Source organism: Miniopterus schreibersii, assembly GCF_964146895.1.
Source record: "Miniopterus schreibersii genome assembly, chromosome: 9".
NCBI classification, from domain to species: Eukaryota; Metazoa; Chordata; class Mammalia; order Chiroptera; family Miniopteridae; genus Miniopterus; species Miniopterus schreibersii.
In genome coordinates, this window is record NC_138118.1 from 16,011,642 (window position 1) to 16,036,370 (window position 24,729).

Below are 24,729 nucleotides of genomic sequence, written 5' to 3' on the forward strand. Positions count from 1 at the left end.
AAATGCTGCTAGAAGACTGGAAAAGGAAAGAAAACTCACAACTGGAGTTAGCAAGATAAAGTATAATTTTAAGAAAAGGCATTTAGTTTTGATTAAGCTATCACTTTTAAAGCTAAAAAATTTTTAAAGAAACAGTCTCAGCAAAATTCCTGAGGTAAACTGATGGAGCAGGCTAAGTACATTTTGACTTCTCAGAGGAGGAGGGGAGCAGTGAGTCAGTAAGGCGTCCTTCTGAGCTTTCCACCCTCATTCCCTGGAGAGGGGAGGGGAACCTTCCTTGGCAGTAGTGTGGTAGGATTCAAAATGTACATGGACAGAGATACAGCTCAGCCCAAAAGAGACTAAAAGTTTACTTGCCCCACTTGACTGTGATTCATCAAAGTCCTAACAGTCTCCTTTCTAATCCAACTCTAAGCTAAAACTTTCTTTAGCTAACCCAAGGGCCCAAGTGACAGTAAAAAAACTGCCAACAGAAGGAGGAGACACATCTATGCCCTTGGTGGGGAGCATTCTTCTGATACAACATTTTTGTTTCCAAGGCTTCTCCTGTTTCACTATCAGCTCCAGCCTGCATCTCACCCTGGTGGTATCACTGAGGACAAAACTAAGAAAAGTCATCTGAGGCCCACCCACACCTGTGCCACTTGTCTTTGTGTCTCCTCCTCACTTCCCGCCCCTTACCTGAGTCATTTTGTCCACAGAGACTGGAATTCCGTCGATGGTGAGAGGCGGCAGCTCTGAGTTAACCTCCTGTGGCACAGGGGCGTGTTCTGCTAAGGCGGACTCCAGGTCTTCCAGGATCATGCTCTTGTACTTACGCACCTGCAGGGAATTAAGGGCAGAAGTAAACAAGATGCCCAACAACCAGGGAGGGTTGGTGCCAAGCAACCAGCAAGTGGGTGGGGTTGGCCTCCCTCAGCCATTACAGAGCCCTAAGAACAAACACTTCTACAACTAGCAGATAAAAATACCCAATGGCCCCAAAGACATCACACTGTACAGAATTAAATGAAAAGATGACGAAATTACAGGTAACAACAGTAGAAAGGAATCAATGAAAAAGCTTTACAGAAATACTGCTTCTCAGTTAAGATCATGTTTCCTGTAAATGCTAGCTCCATCCCCTGTTCCAGATCTAATAGAAATGGCATTCATTATATGGCATTTCCCAGGCTATTTGACAAAACCTAGCTGTGACAGTTAAATGTTAAAATCATTGTCAAGATCACCAAAAACTTGTCTCTAAAACTTCTGTTACTTTCCTGCAAAGCCAGACTACCAAACAGATTGGAGATTCAAATGCACAAGAAGCTGGACTGAAAGGCATCAGAGAGAAAAACAAGCAGTGAATATTGTAGCTGGGTGTCAAAGGTACCACTATTTAGTAAGGCCAAGGGCCAGAGAGAGCCCCTCAGGTCAGGTAACCTTTCTGGTACTTCCTGGTGACAGAGGTGAACTTCAAACCCATGATGTCTTTGTGGCTCTGACAAGCACAGGCCTGAACCAGATATTGTTCTGGGTCCATTCCTCCCACTGCTAGTGAAAGGTCTCTCAAAAGACAGAGAACTTAACAGCAGCACATTTGTACATGCACACATTCTTCTGTCACGAGCAGAAATGGTAGAGAGACACCGGATCCTACAACCAACAATAATAGGTTCATTCACTTAAAAGAATGCACAAGGGGGATGAGAAAGCCTTTGGGGATAACCAAGAAGCCATGGAATTATGAAAATGTGACAACATGGGATAGAAAATTAACTTGCATTCAGGTCTCAAGCTATTAACTTATGAAAAAAAAGGAAGAGAAAATGAAGTTTGCCCAGAAGTTAGAACAATGTTTGAGTCCTGGGTTTCTGCTAAGTGGACTGGACTCTCAATCAGGACACATTTCCTTGTAAGTATTTCATTATCAGGATTAAAAAACAAAGATTCGCATACTCCACCTCAAGTATGCGGAAAAGTAAAAATTACTGTTGGCCACAAAGTACAACTTTTGCAGTTATAGAACTTAACAAACAAGTCAACAAGAAAATGGATAAAAGAAAATAGTGCAAACATGTACACTCATTATCACTCTAGAAATTCAGTTTCATCCTAGTTTCTAATGAAAAAGAAAGTTTCAATAATTTTACCAACTTATTTATTGTAATATAAGCAGCTGGTGTTGCCATGGCAACTTTAAGGATTTACATTTTCTGTTTTCTAGGTTTCTGTATCCCATATAGAGTTTTTATACTACCAACACACAGAAAAACAGAATCTTATAAACCTAGGTTCTGGTCTTTGAGTTTTAATGTATCATTATATTAGTAGTAGGCCCATACAGTAAGAGTTAATGATAATAGTAGAAAAATACACTTCATTGTGCTGGAAACACCTAGCATTTGAAGATAGGAAATCATTAGATTACTATATAGGTAGTTTCAAACAATTTCATCCATTTTTAAGGGTCAGTAAAGTCCAGGAATTCATATCCAGGCATTTAGCTAAACTTATCAGTGCTACAATTGCTTAAAAATACCTTGAATTTTTTTTTTTTTTTAAAGGTGGTAGGGCCTCCCTCAAAGTAATTTACAACAAAACTTCAGGTATGACCACAGTATTTTTTAATTAAAAACCAGTTTTAAAATAAGCTTTCACATTTCATGTAAGTTGAAGCCATTTTTAAAAACCTCTATAAATAAGTGACTGACTTAGAACAAGAAATTATGACCAACCTGAGAGACCACTCATCTACTGGGAAGATGAAATTTAAAAAGGCAGAAGGATGATTTCTAGAGGTTGGTAATAACTCCAGAGCTACTACCTCTTTACTTCTGTTACGGTGACTAACTCTTGTACCCGTAGAACTGGTTAGTTGTATCCAGTGTATGCTCATCTAAATGCTATGAATGACTGACTAAGGAGCAAGCTCCACTTTCAGAAACTCCCATGGTTCTTCAGGAAGGGGGGGGGGGAGGAAATTCTCTCTCTGTCCCTCAACAAAATATTTCCAGGCCTATTCCTATAAAGCTCATAAAAGTAAGACTCCTCAAGGACGCCCTCAATCCAGGGCAACTTTAAAATCTACCACTTGTCAATGTTTTTCATGTAGGGGGATGCTGATCAACTTTAATTAATTCCCACTGCTCCCCAGTATTATCCTTATTTTACACCTGAGGACCCTGAGCCACATACAGGAAAAATCAATGTGGAGAAACACTCAACAGTTTTCACAAAAGTGGAATTTTATCTACATATGCCCACTCTACTTAACACCAACCCATGGGCAGGACTGAATCAGCCTGTCTAAATGCTGGTAACTCTATATTTTAACTATGGGGGCTATACCCTCACTAAGAATGATACTCAAAAGGACCAAAACACTCAATGGGGTTGTTCTGGAAGTTGTTTGTTTTTTGTTTTCTGTTTTTAACTTGTTTTGAAGAACAGAGGTTTCAAAAGACAAAGGTTTTAAACTGCAGAAGACATTAGATATAAAGGTAGTAGATCCCAAGCATCTTAGAGAAACCTTAAATTTCTCTAAGGGTAAAGTAATCTCGCTCTCCATCAGAGTCAAAAGTCGGTTCTGGGTGTTCACCTAGTTTCAAGTTATCTCAGTACTCCAAGTTACAAATACAGACATTGCACATGTACTCTCTGAATCCAGTAGCGCCCCCTCCCTCCCTCCTCCCTCCCTCCTTCCAACAAATATTTATTATTCATCTACTATATGCTAGGCACTGTGCTAAGGAAGGGCTGGGGACAAATAGTAAGCAAATTTATCAGTCACAGTTTCCCATTATTGTGCATATTCCAGTCTGGTGGAGAAGACAAACTCTGTGTATGGTTCTATAACCTGCTTTTCTCACTTAATACATTTTCACCATCTGAAAAATATTAATAAAAATATCTAGGTCATCATGTTTAATGGCAATGTAGTTGTCCTGTCCATAGATGAGCCATCAAGTTATCTAACCAATCCCTTATATTTGAACTTTTAGGTTACTCTCAATTTTTAAAAACACTATAAGCAACAGAGAGACGAATACCCTTAGATATACATCTTTGCTCATTTAACCAATTATTTCTTAAGGATAAAATTTCAAAAGGAAACTGGGTTTAAAAATGTATATATGGGGCACTTTTTGTAACTTTCTTTTTTTAATAGTTTATTGATTTTTAGGGAGAAAGGAAGGGCAAGGGCAAGAAAGAGAGTGAGAGTGAGTGAGTGAGTGAGTGAGTGTGTGAGAGAGAGAGAGAAACATTGATGTGAAAATGTAACATTGATCAGCTGCCTTTTGCAGCCCCCTACAAGGGATCAAGCCCAAAACTGGGGATCAAACCAGCAACCTTTTGGGACACTGGACAATGCCCAGCCAACAGAGCTACACTGGCCAGAGCTTTAGGGCATATTTTATACCGTTGCCAATCTGTCCTCCAGGAAATTACACCAATTTAAACTGCCTGTGTGACATGCCAACACTGCAAATTATATATCTTTTTCATGTTTGCCAACATGAGCCATATAAATAAAATGGTGTTTTGTTTTAATTTCCATGTCTTTGAAATTTTTTGTGTGCATTAGACATTTGTATTTTGTCCTTTTATTTATATCGTTTCTCTTTTGTCTTTTTTAAAATATAATTTTTAAATAAAAAAACTTTAAACATACAGAAAGGGGTAAAGGACAGTAAAATAAATGCCTCTACATCTGCCACCTAGATTCAGTAATTGTCAACATTTGGGCATAATTACTTTTTTTAAAAAAAATATCTTTATTGGTTTCAGAAAAAGTAAGGGAAGTGGGGGGAGAGAGAGAGAAACATCAATGATTAGAGAGAGTCATTGATCAGCTACCTCCTGCACAACTCCTGCTGGGGAATGAGTGCACAACCCGGGCATGTGCCCTGACTGGGAATCACACTGCGATCTTCTTGATCACAGGTCGATGCTTAACCGCTGAGCCACCTCAACCAGGCTTGGCATAATTACTTTATCTGCCATCAACACACACAATGTTTTTTGGGCTAAACACTTAAAAAAGAATATTTTATACATTGTAACATTTCTAAATACTTCAGCATGCATCTTGGAAAAATAAGGACATTCTCATACATAACTACAATATAAGTATCAGGTCCAACGAAAAAACAGAATTCCTTAATATCATCTAATATCTAATCCATATTCAAATATATCTTTGGGTCCTTGTTATTAACCTGTTCATATTTTTATTGGTTTTTGAGAGCTCTTTATATAGGGTGTCCCAAAAACATGTTTACACACTTTTAACAGCTGATAGCTCAACTGATGTTTCTTTTCAGCCAGACTAAGCTTTGAACAAAGGAAATTCATCCTGAAATGCTACTGGAAGTTTGAAAACATAGTTGAAGTACAAACACTGCCTTTATTATTATTTTTTAAAATCTCACCTGAGGATATTTCTTTCCATTGCTTTTCAGAGAGAGTGGAAGGGGGAGAGAGAGAAACATTGATGTGAGAGAGATACACTGATTGGTTGCCTCCCGCATGCACCCCAACTGGGGCTGGGGATCAAGCCTGCAACCGAGGTACATGCCCCTGGCTGGAACTGAACCCGGTACCCTTCAGTACTCCGGTCAATGCTGCCTAGGGCCAAATATTGCCTTTATATTTATTCAAAGTGTGTCCCCCCAAAATGTATACACACTTTAATAGCTGATAATTCACTTAATTTTCACTCCTTTTCAGGTTTAACTGATTTGAAATAATGGGTGAGCCAGACTAAGCTTTGAACAAAAAAAATTTACCTGCTAGACATTTTAATGAGGATAAAAGATAAAAAATAAAGTTTACAATACAAAACCGGCAACAGTCAACAAACTGAGGGAGCAAAAATACCAAACAAAATGATTCTTGATGTTGCCATTCCACTGCTTTGTGTTATCAGCAGTACTTGGATCAGAATGGTTATCTGTTTGAAAACAAGCTCTGACAAAAAAATTAGTCATTTCTGCAGATTCTTTTAAATTTTGAAAATGAACTGTACATTAATAAACACTGACTTTATAATCATTCAAAGTGTGTATACATTTTTGGGATACCCTATATTAAGAATGCGCAGCCAGTGTGGCTCAGCGGTTGAGCATCAACCTACGATCTGGGAGATCACAGTTCGATTCCCAATCAAGGCACAAGCCCGGGTTGTGAGTTCGATCCCCAGTGGGGGGCATGCAGGAGGCAGCTGATCAATGACTCTCTTATCACTGATGTTTCTATCTCTCTCGCTCTCACTTCCTCTCTCTGAAAGCAATAAAGATATATATTTTTAAAAAAAGAAAAAGTATTAATCATTAGTTCACTACTTACTATGTGATCTTGGACAAAATACTTAAGCTCTCAAACTCTCAAATTCTACATCTGTAAAGCACAGATAATGACAGCTACATGTATCATACGGCTATTGTGATGACTAAGTAAAAATCACAAAGTGCTTAGAAGAAAACAGGCACATTGTAAATACTCAATGAACTCTAATTGCTATTATTATTTGAAAAAAAGTTTTCCAGTTTGTTGTGAGCCATTTAACTTTGTTTACAGTGCCTTGCTATACACCCAATTGTGGGAAAGGAGGTAATTTGGGTAGAACACAGTACGAAGATTTAACCAAGACCCTGGAAAATAGAAATATTTCAACCTATTAAAAGCCCAGTAAACTTTTAAATCACCCTTCAACAAAACCTTAAAATAAGAAATCCACATTCCAAAAGATGTACAACCCTATTGAATTTTAATTTTTCCAGAGTTCTCAGCAGCCTCCAGCTACAAGAGCAAAAAGGAATAATAACGATGGCTTCAGGAAAGGGAACAAAACGTAAATACACCTAGGACACAGTAAAAACACTCAATAAATGTTAAACATTACTATAAAATCCAAGTCATTCCTTTAACTGTCATTAATACAAGAATATGTGCAATATATTGCATAACTGATTATGATAAACAGGGTCTATTTCTTTAATACCTTCCTGTAATTCAGTGTGTATAAGATTAAGGAATATTCTGTACCTTGAAGGTTTAATAGAAGTCACCCAAACTAATCAGGGTGTGGTGTTCCTTTGAGAAATAGAATTACTTTTTAAGTTTTTTACACATTTATTTTCTAGTGAGGTTTAAATATGTTTAGGTTATCTTATTTTCTTACTAAATTATCCGCTTAGTTTAGGTTTTTAATTCCTAAGAACAGAATTAACCCACAGTATTTCCTTACAATTTCAATCTATTTTTTTCTCTAATTATAACTCTTACCTCATTTTTAAGATGATACATTTTGTTTTCCTCTCCCCTTTTCTCAATTAGCATGCTAGAAGTCTACCTATTTCATTGGACTTTTCATAGTACCATTTCCTGAATAGAACAATCCTACTTTTTCTGAAACTCACTAATTTCTCCCATGTTTACTTTCTCCTTAGAATTACTTAATTGTTCCCTTTCTTGCTTCTTTATATAGATGAAGTTTATTTCTTTTTCATCTTTTCTTGTATATAAAAATAAATTAAGGCAGCCCTAGCCTGGTGGCTCAGTTAGTTGTCAGTTTCAGTGTCATCCCATATACCAAAAGGTTGAGGGTTCAATTCTCAGGCAGGGCACATACTATGATAAGAAATATGGCCTGCAGAATTTCTACATTTTTTAGTTAACATCTTCTTTGGGGCTTATTAATAACGTATGGTGTATGTGTGTGTGTGTGTGTGTGTGTGTGTATACACACACACACACATAAATTGATTTTTTAGACAGAGGAGGGGAGAGGGAGAGAAACATCAATGTGAGAGTAAAACATCAATTGGCTGCCTCCTGCAAGCCCCCTACCAGGGATCAAGTCTGCAACCCAGGCATGTGACCTGACCAGGAATTGAACTTGCAACTTTTCGGTGCACCAGACAATGCCCAACTGAGCCACGCTGACCAGGGCCATATGGTCGATTCTTATAATCCATATCCATTAAAGTAGTTTTTCAAATATGGTATATTCTCCCTTTGTAAGGTATTAATGCTAATATATCTCTTTTATATTAACCTTATCAGTTCTATTATTCAGATCTCTATGTTCTAATTTATATTTTTCTTCCTTGACCTGACAAAGATATTAAAATCTACTATCACCATTGTGGTGGTTTTTTTCTTACATTTCTAACTTTTTGATGTATGTGCTTTGCTTTAATGTTACTTGAGGCATAAAAGGTTCATTATAAATTTATACTGCTTATCAATACTAAATGACCTCTGGTTCTCTGCTAATACTCTTATGTCTTGAGAATTTGGCTTTGCCTGATACTAACACTGTGATCCATGATTTATTTTTGTCGGCCTTTGTCTGACATATCCTTTTACTTTTAACATTTCTAACAGGTTTATTGAAATAGAATTCACATACCATACATATAAGTTTCCAATTCATTCTCTTAATTTCACTGGGCTAAAATCAAGGTTGTTGGTAGGGCTGGTCCTGGAAGCTCTAGGAAAGAATCCATTTTCTTGTCTTGTCTAGCTTCTGTCTAGCCTATATTCTTTGGCTCCTGACCCCTTCCTTGCATCCAACCTCTTGTTTCCACCAACACATCTCCTACATCTATATCGATCTCCCTTTTTCTCCCTCTTATAAATACATTATGATAGGTTTAGGGCCTACCTGGATAATTCAGGGCAATCTCCCCATCTCAAGATCCTTAATCATACCTGCAAAGTCTTCTTTGCCATATAAGGCAACACCCAAAGGTTCTAGGGATTGGAACTAGATATCTTTGGGGGCTATTACAGGGTGGAGCAAAAGTAGGTTTACAGTTGTTCATATGGAAAATAATACAATAATAAACAATGATACAAGAATAAACTCTGTTTTGCATACTCACAACTATAAATATTGTATATAAGCTTTGCTGCTATGTGTATAAGTTTTATTTTCAATTCTCTTGTGTAAACCTCAGAGCAGAATTGCTGGGTCATATGGTAATTCTACTTTTAACATTTTCAGAAATTGCCAAACTGTTTCCCAAAGTAGCTACATCACTCTACAGTCTCAACAGCAATGTACCTCGGAGGGTTCCAATTTCTCTACATCCTTACCAACAGTTATTACTGTCCATATTTTTTACCATAGTCATCTGAATGGGTGAAGTGGTATCTCATTATGGTTTTGATTTTGATTTCCCTAAAGACTAATGATTATTCATTATTAGTGCTCATGGGCTTGCAGACCATTTCTATATCTTCTTTGGAGAAATATCTACTCAGATTCTTTGCCATTTTAAAAGTGGGTTATTTTATCTTTTTATTGTTGGGTTATGAGAGTTCTTTATATATTCTGGATATAAGCTCTTTATCAGATGTATGATTTGCAAATATTTTCTCCCATTCTGTGGATTCTTTTCACTTTCTTGATGTTATCATTTGTAGCTACTTTGAACGTTTGTAACTGTAAGTATGTCACATAAATTAAATAGAGTTGAGTTTTTATTTGGGTTGTCATTCCAATCTGAAAGAAAATCTTTGTCTTTAACAAGGAAGTTTAACCCATTTATATTTATGGTTTGTAACAGAATTAATTAGTTTCACTTATATTACTTTGTTCTATACTTTGTGTTTTGTTTTGTTTTGAATTCGTTCCCTTGTTTTCTATCTTTTGTATATAGCCTTGGTTTTTTTTTTCTCCTCTTTAGTGCTCTGGAAGAAATATTCTGCTTCTTACGTCTATCAACAATATGATACTAAGGACTGCTTCTCAGGCACCACTGTGAACTAGAAGCTTTCTACCATATTCCTCTAAGGAAAGGCCCTAAAATATGCTTCCTATTCTAGGGCCTCAGGAATTTTGGGGAAGCCTCAAAACAAAACTCAAAAACATTAAGGAAGAGCCACAGCATCTGTGTGTGTGAAAAAAACAAACAAACAATACAACTAATAAACTCTCAAGTGATTTCTAATTCTGAATCCTTGAAATGTCTACATTCAATATGGGAGGAAATAAATAAATGTCATTTTGAGGTAATAAATTTTATCCTAATAAAAACAAAATTCAATTTAAATTTGGACAGATCATTATTATTCTACTAATGATTCAAAGTTATTTCAGCCAGAGAAAAAGTAGTTCACATAATATAAGTAAATAATATTTTTATAAAGTTACCTATGGATAGGTATACGAACAAAATATCTAACTATATTTCTTTTTTTTTTCTAACTATATTTCAAATCGAAGCAGTGTTAAGTCAAATCTTTGAATAAATGTAAGAGATTTTAAATATACACTCGAATATCAGTGATAAATAAAATTCTCCCAGGTTTGCCTCATGAACTTTACACCTTGGAATAATCTACCATTTTGTTTTTGACATAAATCAGCCATTCTTACAAAATCCCACATTCGTTTCTTAACAAACACAACACCATTTCCCCCCCATTGCTTCTGGTGAGGTAAAATACCTTGTTATAGGAAGTAGAAACAGATATGATCCTTTTTATTTTGATTTGCATAAAGTAGTTTGAAAAACCCACTCCCTACTTCCATCCTTGTTGAGAGGACAGAAGTAATAACTATTATGCTACATAGAAGATCACAAGAATGTGAACAACAACCCACAGAAAGCAAAGGGTATCTGAGAACACCGCTCAGTTCTCTTACCACGTTCTCCAAAGGTGCTGCACCAAATACTTTAAAGACCGGGTTGGGTTTAGAGGGTGAGATACAGAGGACAATAGCTTGCTGTCCCACTCGAGTAGTATATTCATCTAATGTGGCTCGAAGTTTCCTGAATCAGAGAATGAAAAGAGAATAAAATCAGAATAAAAAGAGAAAAACCGCCCAGTCAGTGTGGCTCAGTGGATGGAGTGTCATCCCATGCTCCAAGAGGTCACTGGTTCAATTCCCAGTCAGGACACGTGCCTGGGTTTTGGGCTCGATCCCCAGTAGAGGGGGTGCAGGAGGCAGTTGATGGATGTTTCTCTCTCACTGATGTTTCTCTCTCTCCCTTCCTCTCTCTCTAAAATCAACAAAAAAAGAGAAAGAGAAATTACAGCATCTGACAGACACAAAATTTACTTTGACTTGAGACAATTTATTCTGATTAGATACGTTAGTAGACCCTCTCAAGGGGCTGGTGAGTCATGTCAATTCAAATGAAGTGAAGCCAACATATCTAAAATAAAGTTTTCCATCTTTCTCCAAAAGCATGTGCTGTTGTGTCTATGTCCCCTATAGCAAATATACTTCTATAAATAATACATTCTAATTCCTCCTGCCTATACTATCATTAAAGCAAATGAAAAGAACTGCCCATCTAATGGTATATAGCCTCTCTGTTTGCTGAAAACTATTAAGTACTTTTCAAGTTTTTCCTTTAGTTTCTTATAATCTTCGTATGTTCTTAATCTAGACTGTATTTTCTAGCTTTTATCACATATCGTTCACATGGGCTGGCACTCCATTTGGAATCAACATTCCAATAAACATTAGAAAACCTGGATACAGTATTTAAAATACGAGAAAAAACTTCTACAATGTTTTATAAATTTATCATATATGAATACATGTTATGCAACCTATCAAAATATTAAGTCCTCCAAGTACCATCTACATACTAATCTTTCTTTGCTACCTATAAACTCTTCAGAAGAAATAAAAATGAGCAAAAGACAAGGTACCAAACAAGAAATTTGGCAGCATTCCTTGAAGGAATGGTCTATATTATGTTCACTGTCTCTCATCCGTCTCTTTCCATTCTCTCTTGAAGACACTCCAGCCCTTTTGTCTTTACCACTCTTCTGAAAATGTCCTTGTCAAGTTCAATCATGACCTCCATGTAGCTAAATCTGAAGGTCAATTTGCATCTTACTCAACCTGTCAGCAGCATTTGACAAGAGCTGATCACATGCCCTCCTCTTTCTTGAAATCCTTTTTGCACTTGGTTTCTAGGCTACCACTCTCTTGGTTTTCCTCCTCATGCACTGGTTGCTTTAGACGCCCTTTCTAGTTCTTTTCCTCTCTCCAACCTCTAAAAGGTAGACTGTTTCAAACCTAAGTGCACACTCATTTCCTAGGTGATCTCTTCCAGTCTCATAGTTTTAAATACTACCTATATAGCTTATACCTTCAGCTAAGATCTTTTTTTAAAAAATTTTCTTTAATTGACTTTTTGAGAGAGGAAAGGAGAGGGGAAAAGAGAGAGAAGCATCAGTGTGAGAGTGGAACATCAATCAGCTGCCTCCTGCACGCCCCCTATTGGGGACTGAGCCTGCAACCCGGGCATGTGCCCTGACCGGGAATCGAACCAGCAACCTTTAGGTGCACAGGATGACATCCAACCAACTGAGCCACAGCAGCCAGGGCTAAGAGCTTTCTTTTGAATTCCAGACTCATATATCTAACTGCTTCTTTTGTATCTCTATTTAATGGTTAAAAGGTATCATACATCTAACTAAAACCAAATTTCTGATTCTGCCCTCAATCCCATACCTGTTCCTAGTAAGTGTCATGTCAATCTTTCCAGTAATCAGACCAAAAACCTTGAGGTCACCCTTCAGTCCTTTTTTCCCTCTCACATTCCACATCCAATCCATCACTGAATTATGCTGGAGCTGACTTTGAAATACAACTAGAACCTGACTACCTCTTACTATGTTTGCTGCTGCTACACTGGTTTAAAGGTACTATCATTCCTGGGTGGATTACTACCTTAACCTCCTACATGGTTTCCCTGTTTCCATTCTTATACTCCCAGAGGCTATTGTCAATACAGTAGCCTAAGTGATCCTTTTAAAACATAAGCCAGGCCCTGTCCAGTTTGGCTCAGTGGTTAGAGCATTGGCCCATGGACCACAGGGTCATGGGTTCGATTCCTGGTCAAGGGCATGTACCCGGGTTGCAGGTTTGATCGCCCGCTCTAGTTGGGGTGCTGTAGGAGGCAACCAATTGATGCGATTCTCTCACATTGATGTTTCTCTCTCTCTCTCCCCTCTTTTCCACTCACTCTAAAAATCAATGGGAAAAAAAAAAAAATCCTCAGGTGAGGATTAACAAAAACAAAAACAAAAAGTTAAGTCAGATCATATCATTGCTTTGGTCAGAAGCCTTCATTAACTTCCCACCTCACTCAGAGCAAGAATCAAAGCTCCTATATTGGACCAAAAGACCTCATGATATGAATCTCCACTACTACTGACCATATCTTCTCTCACTTTCTCTTTAGTTATTCCTCAAACATGACTACCAGGTTCCTTCCCACTTCAGAACCTTTCCTCTTGCTATTCCTCATTTCCCTAGGGAAAAGCTCTTCCCCCTAGACATCAACACGTTTGCCTGTTCACTTACTTCAGGTCTCTGTTCAAAGGTTGTCTGATCAAAGAGCATTTCCCAGATCATCCCTATAAAAAAAGAGAAGCTACTATATTCCCCCTAATCCTCTAACCTTTATTTTTCCTTTTCCACTTAATTTTCTTTCATAGTACTTATCATCATCTGACATATTTATTTTCTTTTTCCCTTTATTAGAATATAAGCTCTTTAATGGAATTTGTTTTGTTTACTATTATATTCCCAAGGCCTAGAATAATGCCTGCAACATAGCAGGCATACAGATTTTCTGGATTAATTAATGTGATATTATACACCTGTTAATCATATTTCTAGCTGCATTTACTTAGTTTTGTAAGAGTACTTTAAAGTCTAATTCTGTCATCAAGGGATCTAACTTGGTATCTTTGGTGAACCTAATAATGTATGTTCTAACTATGTCATCCACACCATGAAGTATTTGAGAAATAGTAACAATATGGTTAAAAAAAATGCCCTCACCGAAGCAAACGTGTTTGCTGTCTCTTCCGGATAGATGGATTAGACTCAAACACATGAGGCCGTTTCCGTTTCTTTCCTGTTGCCACAGCAGCAGCAGCAGCCATTCCCACAGGACCTGAAATAATAATGTATGTGCTGAGATTATGCAGAGCCTGTTAGCTGTACAAGACAGAACACAATTAAAGCTACAAAAAAGGTAGCACTTATTTCCTACTATGTTATCAATATATATAAAATGTTCCTGATGTTATCAATATATTTCACTATTGTTCAACATGAATCATGTTTTCTCAGAGGTGCTACATAAAATTGCAGCATTGTGAGGAAGCTTGCCAAAAAAAACCAAAAAATTACAGATTTCAAATTTCACTTCCATCCCTGTGCCCCTCTTTCCATTACCCCAAGACATGGGCCAAGTTAAGAAAGTCAGAGGTAATCACTCATACTTGGAATTCCAACAACAGCAGCAGCAACACCTATAAGAGGAGTATCTGGACAAGTGTCAACTGAATTAGAAAACTTTTTCTTGTATATCAGAAAATTGTGCTCCAAATGGAGTTGTTGACCACATAGTCAAAATGATGAAAACATCCTGGGGGGAAAGAGATGAAACCTGTCCCACTCTAGGGAAAAAAATGTTAATAAAAATTGGTCTGCTCTGCCCTGGAACTAATGACTAAAATAAAGGTAGGCCATCAGGAACTATTGGAGTCTCTGATTCATGAAATCTCAACATATAAAAGACATTCCTATTTTTTTTTTTTTTTAAACAAATGATCCATTCACCTTTATCCTTATTTGTGAATCCAGTCAAAGGCTTAAATAAAAATTAAGTTTAAACCTTCACATTTATACTAGCAATATATGTTATATATGTTTAATTTAGGCTCAATTACAATAAGCCTCCCTGAAAATCTTGAGCCACTCTACACGTTGTTTGATTTGCATTTCCCTGATGATTAATGACGTTGAACATATTTCATATACTTGCTGGTCATTTATATGTCTTTTTTTTTTAAATAAAGTGGTTTTATTTCTAATTTTTAGTTCCCACACAGTTTATAAATACACTTTTATATGCATGTGCAACTAGGAAAGCAGCTGAACTAATACGCATAAATACAGATGGGGGGACAATTAAGACCCACTAATGTTTCTCTACATAAACTATTTTTTAAATGTCATTTTTAAAAACAATAGGAAATAGACTACATAATATGCGTGGGCAAAAAGGCAATTAAAGTGACTCTCTTGAAACACTAAATGTATAAAAAACAGTGCAGATGATCAACATTTACATGATTCACATCAAAATGATGACATCCTCCACCCGGCTGAGTAGCTCTGCGCATTGGAGCATCACCCCGTACAACAAAACGGTTGCACGTTTGATTCCGCTTAGGGCACGTACAGGAGGCAACCAATAGATGTTTCTCTTTTGCATGGATGTTTCTCTCTTTTTTGCTCTCTCTCTTCCTTCCTTTCTCTTTAAAAATCAATGAACATATCCTTGTGTGAAGATCAAAAAAAAAAAAAAAAACTTAAAAAAAAAAAAGACATCCTAAAATGTATTCCTTTTAAAGGGTTGATTTATCAATATAATATTAATATCTTTTACTACTATGGTACAGTACTGTAGGAAAATTAAAGTAGGTCTAGTCATTAGCTTAAAGGATCCTTTTCCATGAGCTTTTATTACTAAAATAATCACAACTAGGTCATAAATAAAACTGGTAAATTATTAATTACATGAACTGAGGTTTAGGATGAAAACTTATAAAAATTAGTTTGATATACACCAAAATTATACAACACACTAAAACTGTTTGCTATTTTTGCCTTGTGTGAACTGCCTAGAGTAAAAAAGGAACAAACTTTTTAATAATGGAAGATATAACAAACTATATTTTGGAACTTATTTTTCAAGAGGAAAAGGGAAAAATATTTCAACAAAATTAAGGGCTAATACTGATCCAAATAAAGGCATCATGAAATCAGGGAGGCCATGTGCTTGCCACGAAACTTTATTCTCCCAATAACATGCAGAAAATAAAAACTACACTGGGTTTGTACTTATGACTACAGTCTAAGTTTCCTTTATGGATTAATAACCAATAACATAATACTTCACAATTGCATACCTTTCCACACTGCCTGAACTAGAAATAAACCAAGAACTTAATATTAGTTCTTAAAATTCCCAGTAAAATAACTCTTAAAAATAATCTTGATGATATTCTTGGCTGTTCCAAAGCAACTGGGCAAGGTCAAGAATGCAAAACACCAAGAAAGTCATTCCCATTTAGCCGCATTTGAAAAGTCATCAATTCAATGGGAGAGATGACCATAATTTTCAGAAGGCCCACACACTGGATATGAGGTGTCTTTTCATTTTTTTAAATAAAAAGCTAGTAAGACTAAAATTTGGATTAAAAAAACACAGTATCATATGCCAGATAACTTCTTTGCCCCCAAATATAAAATTCTTTGCTTATAACTTTAATATACTCAACCAGTTATAAGATATTGTACAAATGTAGTCTACCAGCAACCTAGAAGTAGACTGCATACATGTATCTATCACACTTATTTTCCAGGTAACATGATACACTATTAACTGACTGCTCTGGCCCTGGACCTTTTGACTTCCTCAGAAACCCTGTTTGGAACTTTAATTGCATGTCTTCATTAGGGAGATGTCTACTCAAGTCCTTAGTCCATTTTTGAATCAGGTTACTTGTTTTAATGCTATTGAGTTGTAGGAGTTCAACATTTTTATCATTAAAACTTTCAAATATATATCAAAGTTGACAGAATTTTACAGTGAACATTCATAAATCTACCACCTAGACTCTACATTAACATTTTATATATGTATCTGTCCATCTTTCTACCTATTCATCAACTGAGGGTTTGTTTGTTTTCTGAAGTATTTCAAAGTAAACTGCAGTATAACTTTCCCCTATATACTTCAGTAGGAATATCATTAGGTAGAATTTAATATTTGTTTACATTTTTTTCTTTTGAGATAAAATTTACATATAATGAATTTACAAATCTTAAGTGTACAGTCAATAAATTTTGAAAAATGTATATGACTATGAAGCCTAATCCCCTAATCAGAACATACAATAATACCATCACTACAGAAACTTCTCTAATGCCCCTTCCCAGTCAGTTCCCATCCGACCTCCCAAAGGTACCCACAATTCTGACTTTTTAAAAACCCTACATTAGTTTTGCCTATTCTAGAGTTTCAAATAAATGGAATAGTACAGTATGTACTTCTTTGTGTAAGGTTTCTTTCACTTAGTATAATGTTTTGAGATCCATCCATGTTGTTATATATATCAGCAGTTTGTTCCTTTTTATTGCTCAGTAATAGTCCAGAGTATGAACAAATCAGTAGGATATCCATTATCCTACTGATGGGCACTTAGGCTATTTCCAGTTTTAGGCTATTATGAATAAAGCTGCTTAATTAAATTAATTAATTTGTAAATCCAATGTAATTCAAATAAAAATCCCAATATGGGTTTTTGTGGAGCTTGATAAACTGATCCTAAAATTAATTAATTAATTAATTTATTTATTTATTTATTTATTAAAAATATATCTTTATTGACTATTCAGAGAGAGGAAAGGAGAGGGAGAGAGAGAGGTAGAAACATCAATGATGAGAGAGTCATTGATCAAGCCCACAACCCAGGCATGTGTCCTGAACAGGAATTGAACCCTGATCGCCTGGATCCTAGGTAGACGCTCAACCGCTGAGCCATGCTGGGCCGGGCTGATCCTAAAATTTAAATGGAAGTACCAAAGACCAAGAAGATCCAGAACAATTTCGAAGATCTGAAGAAGGGGATGAAGGAGCTTAGTGTAGGGGAATAACATCCTACTAAATATCAATAGTTAATATAAAACTATAGTCATTAAGACAAATAAACCAATACAATTGAATTAAGAGTTCACAAAAACTTCCTTTGTCATAAGATAGAGATGGGAAAGGATAGATTATTAAAAATATGGTGCTGAGACAACTGAGTGCCTATATGAAAAAATAATGAAACTAGATCCCTCCATCATACCATACACAAAAATAATTCCAGGTGGATTAAAGACCTAAATGTAAAACATTTACATCAATGAAACAAACAAACAAAACACACAAAAATAACTTTACAACATCTACAATAAATTATTGAATATTTATAAACTAAGGGTTGAGAATTCCTTAAATAAGACTCCAAAAAGATAAACTGAAAGGTAAAAGACTAATAAATTTCACAATAATATAAATCAAAACCTTTAAGGAGAAAAAAGAAATAACAAAAAATCGGGAGAAGGAGTGGGGAAAAAACTGAAAGAAGATAATTACAATGTATATTACTGAGAACAGAATTTAAAAATATATCAATAATTCTTACAAGTCAATATGAAAAAGACTATCCAGTCGGAAAATAGACAAAGGTGTGAACAGGAAATATGCAAAAGAAGGAAAACGAATAGTCAATAAAGATCTGAAATGAGCCCGGCCAGCATGGCTCAGTGGTTGAGCATTGACCTATGATCCAGAAGATATCGGTTCAATTGGGGAATTGAACAGGACACATGCCCAGGTTGCAGGCTCGATCGCCAGCATGGGGCAGGCAGGAGATAGCAGATCAATGACTCTCATCATTGATGTTTCTCTCTCCCTCTCCCTCTGATATCAATAAAAATATATTAAAAAAAAAAAAAGATCTAAAATGGTACTCTATCTTTTCTTCCTGCACTGACTGAAACCTCTAGCTCAGAGTCAAGCAAATTAAACCAACAGTACGATACTATTTTATACCCACCAGACTGGCAAAAACGAAAACCAATTGATAATACCAAATGTAGTGACGACGAGAAGCAACAGGCACTCTAGTACACTGGTTATGGGAATATAAATTAATGCAACAATTTGAGAAGACATTTGGAATATTTACTAGGTATTGCAAATGTGCTGATCTTTCCCCTCCAATTCCCTCTCCTTCCTGGATATACCCTCAAGCAGTATTTTTCAAACTGCGGATTTCTACCTTTTGGTGGCTCGTGAGTTTTTTGTTTTGTTTTGTTTTTAATAAAGTGGAATAAAGTGAAAGAGACTAGAACATATCAGACAGTGTGTTACTTGCAGTAGGGGGTGCGTATTAACTTTATTAGAAAATTGTTATTTCATTATGTGTGCATCTGTGTATTTGAGATCACAATGTAAAATGTATTACTGTGGGATATTGTCAGAAGAGTTTGAAAACCAATGCCAAGAGGAACTCTCACAATATGCATCAGAAAACATGTAAGATGACTTTCATTTGCAGCAACTATAATTTCAAAATATTATAAACAACTTTAGTATTCTACCAATATATGAGACAGCCAGATAATGAATGGAATACCAAACAACAGTTAAAATGGAAACTTATAATCACATTATCAACATGAACAAACCTCAGAGAAAGAATGCCAAATGAAATAAACATGTTACAGAATGATATATCAGAGTGACACCGTTCATATAAAACTTAAAACATGAAAAACAATGCTAAACATTATTTACTGATATATAGCAAAACATAAAAGAAACGCAAGAGAAGGATAAAGATCTAATTCAGAATAGAGGTTACGGCAGTGGAAGGAGGGAGGGAGGGAAATAGGATTAGAAAAAGCAGCTACCTGCTACCCTTTCCTCTTCATTTACCTTAGCACATTATTTTCTTCAGAGCACTCAGCACTTTCTGAAAATATTTTACTTTATTATATATACCCTTCTCCCCACCACTGGTCTGTAAACACCTTTAGTAGCAAGCTCTTGCCTATTTATTCATAGTATCTATACATAGTAATATAGAGTATACAGTAAGTAATTCCTCAATAATTGTTGAATGACTAAACGGTAAATCATTTCTACCAGCTGGGCCTCAGTTTCCATATCTGCCACATAAAAGCATTAGATCAAAGTCCTTTCCTAATCAATCTTAACACTATGACAATGCAGTACAGTATTACAGCAAAATTATGTCTCAAAAGCATCTTCATTCCTAGGAAAGAAGCCAACCTGATTCAATGTTAGGATGCCCTCTTCTGGGGAGCATTAAAATTTCAAAAATATATTTTACAAATATTTCATGTGTTTTGCTACTAGGCCTTATTTTTCAATTCACCATTCCAGAAATATACAATAGATAATAACTGACAGTAAAAAGATTATCCTTTATTACACTTGTCTTCCTCCCCTTACATATAGCACATACTAAGATGATGTATTTTGGCTATTCCACTGCTTTCCCGTCCAGTTTTTCCTAAGTATCTCCTACACCAATACAGTATTAGACCCACTCAGGTGTCGTTTATGAGTATTCCACATAATGCTGAATATACCATGTAAATAACAAAGAGAATGGCTCAAAATGTGGCTCAGATTTAAGTCAGTTAGTGGCCCAGAAAAATCTTAAAACCTTAAATTGGATTAAGATGATCCAGGATTGCTAGTGCCCTCAGACATCTGGCAGAAGCAAACAAAAATCCCCTCTAGAGGATAACAATATTATTTTAGACCTCAAATTACTTTTTTCTTTTTTACTTTTCAATTACAGTCAACAGACAGTATTATATTAGTTTCAGGTATACAACCCAGTGATTAGACATTATATAACTACATGATCATCCCAATAAGTCTCATACCCATCTGACACCATACATATAGTTATTACCCAATTACTTCTAAAAATCATCTTCCAAACACAGCATCCAGTATTCATTCAAATATAACCAATGGCAGTTCCAGGCAAGATGGCAACATAGGTAAACACAGTACTTGCCTCCTCCCACAACAACATCGAAACTACAACTAAACTATAGAATAACCATCATTCAGAACCACCTGAAACCTGGCTTAAATGGAAGTCTTACAACTAGGGAATTAAAGAAGATGCCACAGCAAGACTGGTAGGATCAGCAGAGAGGAAGAACAGGCTGGTCCCACACCCACGTGTGACAGATAAAAATTGGGGGTGATAACTCAGTTGCAGAGGTGCTTCTGGAGGAGAGCACCAGGCCCCCGAACCCAAGGTTCCAGAGCCAGGAAGAGAAGTCCCCATAATTTCTGGCTGTAAAAACCAGCAGGGAATTGAGGCTGAGGGAGTTGGAAGGCTGCTGGAGTCCCAAGCAGTTCCTCTTAAAAGGCCCTTGCAGAGACTTACTTACTTGGACTCATTCTCTCTGAGCTCCAGCGCTGGGACAGCAGTTTGAAAGGCACCAGAGATATACGGGGAGGAACTAAACTGTCTGGCTGGCATCAGGGCAAGAGCTGGAGGGGCAGCTTTCTCCCAGACAGTAGTGCTGGCAGAGGCCATTGTTTCTTCTCTGAGCCCTTCCCCCACAGAGCCGGCAGGCAGGCGCCAGATCTGAGACTCCATCAACCTGGCTCACAGAGTTTGCCCCACCCTGGTGATTCCCGGAGGCTCCACCCCACACATCTTTTGGGCCCACCCAAGCTGTTTCCAGTGGCTTTTCGATACAATGGCCTGTCTTGGCTCATGTTTCAGATTTTCCTAAAATCTCTCAAACAAGCAGGATCTGGCTACAGCATGCCCCGTACCTCTTGCTAAGTGGCCGCAAGCCCAGCACTAGGCAGCAACCAGCCTTGTTCACAGATTGGCCTCACCTGGGCACCACCAAGCCCAGCACAAGTAGCAGTCATCTGCAGATCACTTTGTAGTTCATGCTAGGTGGCTCCGGGCAGAACACAGGTGGCAGCTGACTTTGGCCTGCACCTCGAGGTGGACAGCTTCAGACCATGCCAAAGCAGGAACACCCAACAACCTCCATAAGTGATACACTCAAGGGGTAGACTCAGTGGGCACCAGAGCCCCATTTAAGTAAGTCCTGCTCTGTGAGGTGGGCCCCAGCACAGCTGATCCTTCATGGTGGTTGGAGGTCAGTGGTCGCAGCCAGTCTTGTAGCTGATCAACCAGGGTGTAGATCCCTCCCACTGATGTGCCAACTGCAATCAAGGCTCAACTACAAGAAGAGCATGCACATAGCCCACACAAGGGGATGCACCTGGAGCGACCAGCTTGGGTGATTGGGGAGACTGTGCCACTGGACCCTACAGAACACCTATTACATTAGGCCACTCTACCAAGCCTTGGAGATGTAGCATCTCTAACTAATACATAAAAACAAACACAAGGAGGCTGCCAACTAAGGAGACAAAGAAACATGTCCCAAATGAAAGAACAAAATAAAACTCCGAATAAATTCAATAAAAATTTAAAAGAAAGAAATTAATTCAAGTGTTCTAAGAAACTTGCATTATCCCTAAAGAGGACAAAAGTATCAATTAATAATACTTTGACATAAGCAAAGTATAAAGTATGTATATTATAATTTCTAGGAGTACCACTAATAGCAAGGTATACATAACTTCTGCCCTAGCCAGTCTGGCTCAGACTGAAGGGTCCCAGGTTCGATTCTGGCCAAGGGCAAGTACCTCGGTTACAGTCTCAATCCCCAGCCGCAGTCGGGGTGTGTGTGGGAGGCAACCAATTGATTTGTCTCTTTCACACTGATGTTTCTCTCTCTCTCCTCTCTCCCTTTCTTTCTCTCTGAAAAGCAATGGAAAAAAATTTCCAGGGATGAGGATTTTAAAAAAAAGTATAAATGACTTCCAAACTAACAAGAAAAAAATAAAAACTTTCAATCACTCCAAAAGGAAACATCAGAAAAGCAAACACAGAACAAGTGAGATAAAAAGAATACAGTAAACATGATAAATCTAAACCTAAATATATCAGTGATTACATTAAATGTAAATGGACTAAATGATTCAGTTCAAAGTCAAAAGATTGTTAGAATGGATGGAAAAACAAAACCAAGTCATGTCACCAATAGTATGTGATTCTAGGACTTAAGTCTCAGTATAACACAGGCACAAGTTGAAAATCCAAGGCTTAAAACAAAATCGTGAAGATGTAATGAAGATAAATGTGAGAGTGCCTGCATCCTAGGCTCTTCCAGATAACGCAGGGAACCATAGTTAAGCAAAAAATAGCTTCCAATACAAACAGCATTACCTGCAGCAGCCAGATGGGCTGTTACCTCATCAGCCGCTGTGGAGTTGAGTATGTCTGAATCATCATAAGAGGTGTCCTCTGGAGATGAAGGAGAGTCTTCATCAGCACTCAGCATACTGTGTTCAGTGTAGGTGGCGACATGGACCTGCTGTACTTGCTGGGCCACTGCATGGGCTTCTATGGTAGCCATGTGTTCAGTTTGGGTCACGCCGTGTTCCTCCATGAAGATCTACTGTGAGGAAAAAGGCAAAGAACAGAATTCAGTGTGTAATGTAACACAATGCTTACACTAAGAGATATTTCACTCAAGAGCAGGGGAAACCTTTGATTTTGCTACATACCTCACCACCACCAAGTCAAAGGAAATGGGAAACACCATTCAAATATGACCCAAAAATGGTAGAATATTTTCCTTACATAAAATCTTTTTGATGGCCATTCACTGTGCTAATTTTATACCTGAGGTCAATAAAACAACACCCTGATACTACATATACCAGTTAGGGACATTGAAATATAACAACAAAAAGATATTTAAAAGATCTCAGTAACTTGGCATTTGACATTGTAGACATAAAAACACTTAGTAAGTAAATAAAATATTTAACATTTTCTTTGTATTTCACAGACAAATGGGAGTTAAACCCCCCCCACCAAACTGCAATAATTCAAATTGGGTTTTCTGCTTATAAAACTGTGCTTCTTGTAAACCCTAAAATGATGCAGTAATTTATAAAGTAGTAAAATAAAGGTTTGCTCTTCTAATGCACTTACAATCTGTTCCCTCTTCCCCCAACAACTACAAAGAAGTCTTAAAAAAAGTTTTTGAAGCATACATATAATTTTAAAAACACAGATCCATATTACACATTATTCTGTAGTTTGCTTTTTTCTTATTATAATATCTGGACATCTGACATGTCAAAACATATAGATCTATCAGACCTTTCTAAATAGCTGCTTCATTGTATGGATGTGCCATAATTATGCAACCAATCATACCTACTGATACAACATAGCAAGGCTGCTGCTTCCAAATTTTTGTTACTATAAACATCAGTGCAGTAAACATACCTGTATATTTACCAACTTTGCATACTGGTTCCTCAAAAAACTTAAAAGAATTACCGTATGGCCCAGTAATTTCACTTCTGGGTCCTCAGCCAGAAACATTGAAAACAGTCTCAAAGGGCTATTTATTTATACATACCCATATTCAGAGCAGCAATACTCATAACAGCCAGAAGGTGGAAGCAACCCAACTATCCACAGATGGATGAATGGGTAATACAAAATGTGAATACATATATACAATGGGATATTATTCAACCTTAAAACGGAAGAAATGCAAACTAGGATGAGAGGGAAACTTCCTCAACTTGATAAAAAAAAAAAAATCTAAAACATATCTACAGATAATCATACATAATAGTGAGAAACTGGATAAACAAGGGCTACTACAGAAGCTTTCCTGCTAAGATCAGGAATACTGCAAGTATATCCCCACTTATCACTCCTTTCCAACACTGTACTGAAAGTCCTAGCTAATGCAGGGAAGGGAGGGAGGGAGGGAGGGGGGGGAGGGAGGGAGGGAGTATACTGACTGGAAAGGGGGGGAAAAAAAACACTTCTTTTGTTCAAGGTTGTCTATGTAGGAAATCCAAAGGAATCAACAACAAAAAACCCTCCTGAAACTAGTAAGTGATTATAGCAATGTGACAGGATACAAAGTTAATATACAAAAATCAATTCCTATATACCAGCAATGAACAAATAAAATTTATTTATTTATTTACTTATTTTAAACATATCTTT

General features: G+C 36.9%; 1 protein-coding gene across 2 annotated transcripts in view; it reads right to left on the minus strand.

Moving 5' to 3' along the window:
* NRF1 (nuclear respiratory factor 1) overlaps nucleotides 1-24,729 on the minus strand; it is a 118,455-nt gene that overhangs the window by 54,533 nt on the left and 39,193 nt on the right. The window contains exons 2-5 of one of the 2 annotated variants that reach the window (XM_081146734.1): nucleotides 22,915-23,143; nucleotides 13,814-13,928; nucleotides 10,646-10,772; nucleotides 682-822 (exon numbers count right to left, since the gene is read on the minus strand). In XM_081146734.1, coding sequence (XP_081002860.1) covers nucleotides 682-822; nucleotides 10,646-10,772; nucleotides 13,814-13,928; nucleotides 22,915-23,137 — 606 coding nt within the window. In that variant the 5' untranslated portion in view covers nucleotides 23,138-23,143. Of the gene's footprint in view, nucleotides 1-681; nucleotides 823-10,645; nucleotides 10,773-13,813; nucleotides 13,929-22,914; nucleotides 23,147-24,729 lie in introns of both variants that reach the window. The other variant, XM_081146733.1, reaches the window with a different exon arrangement.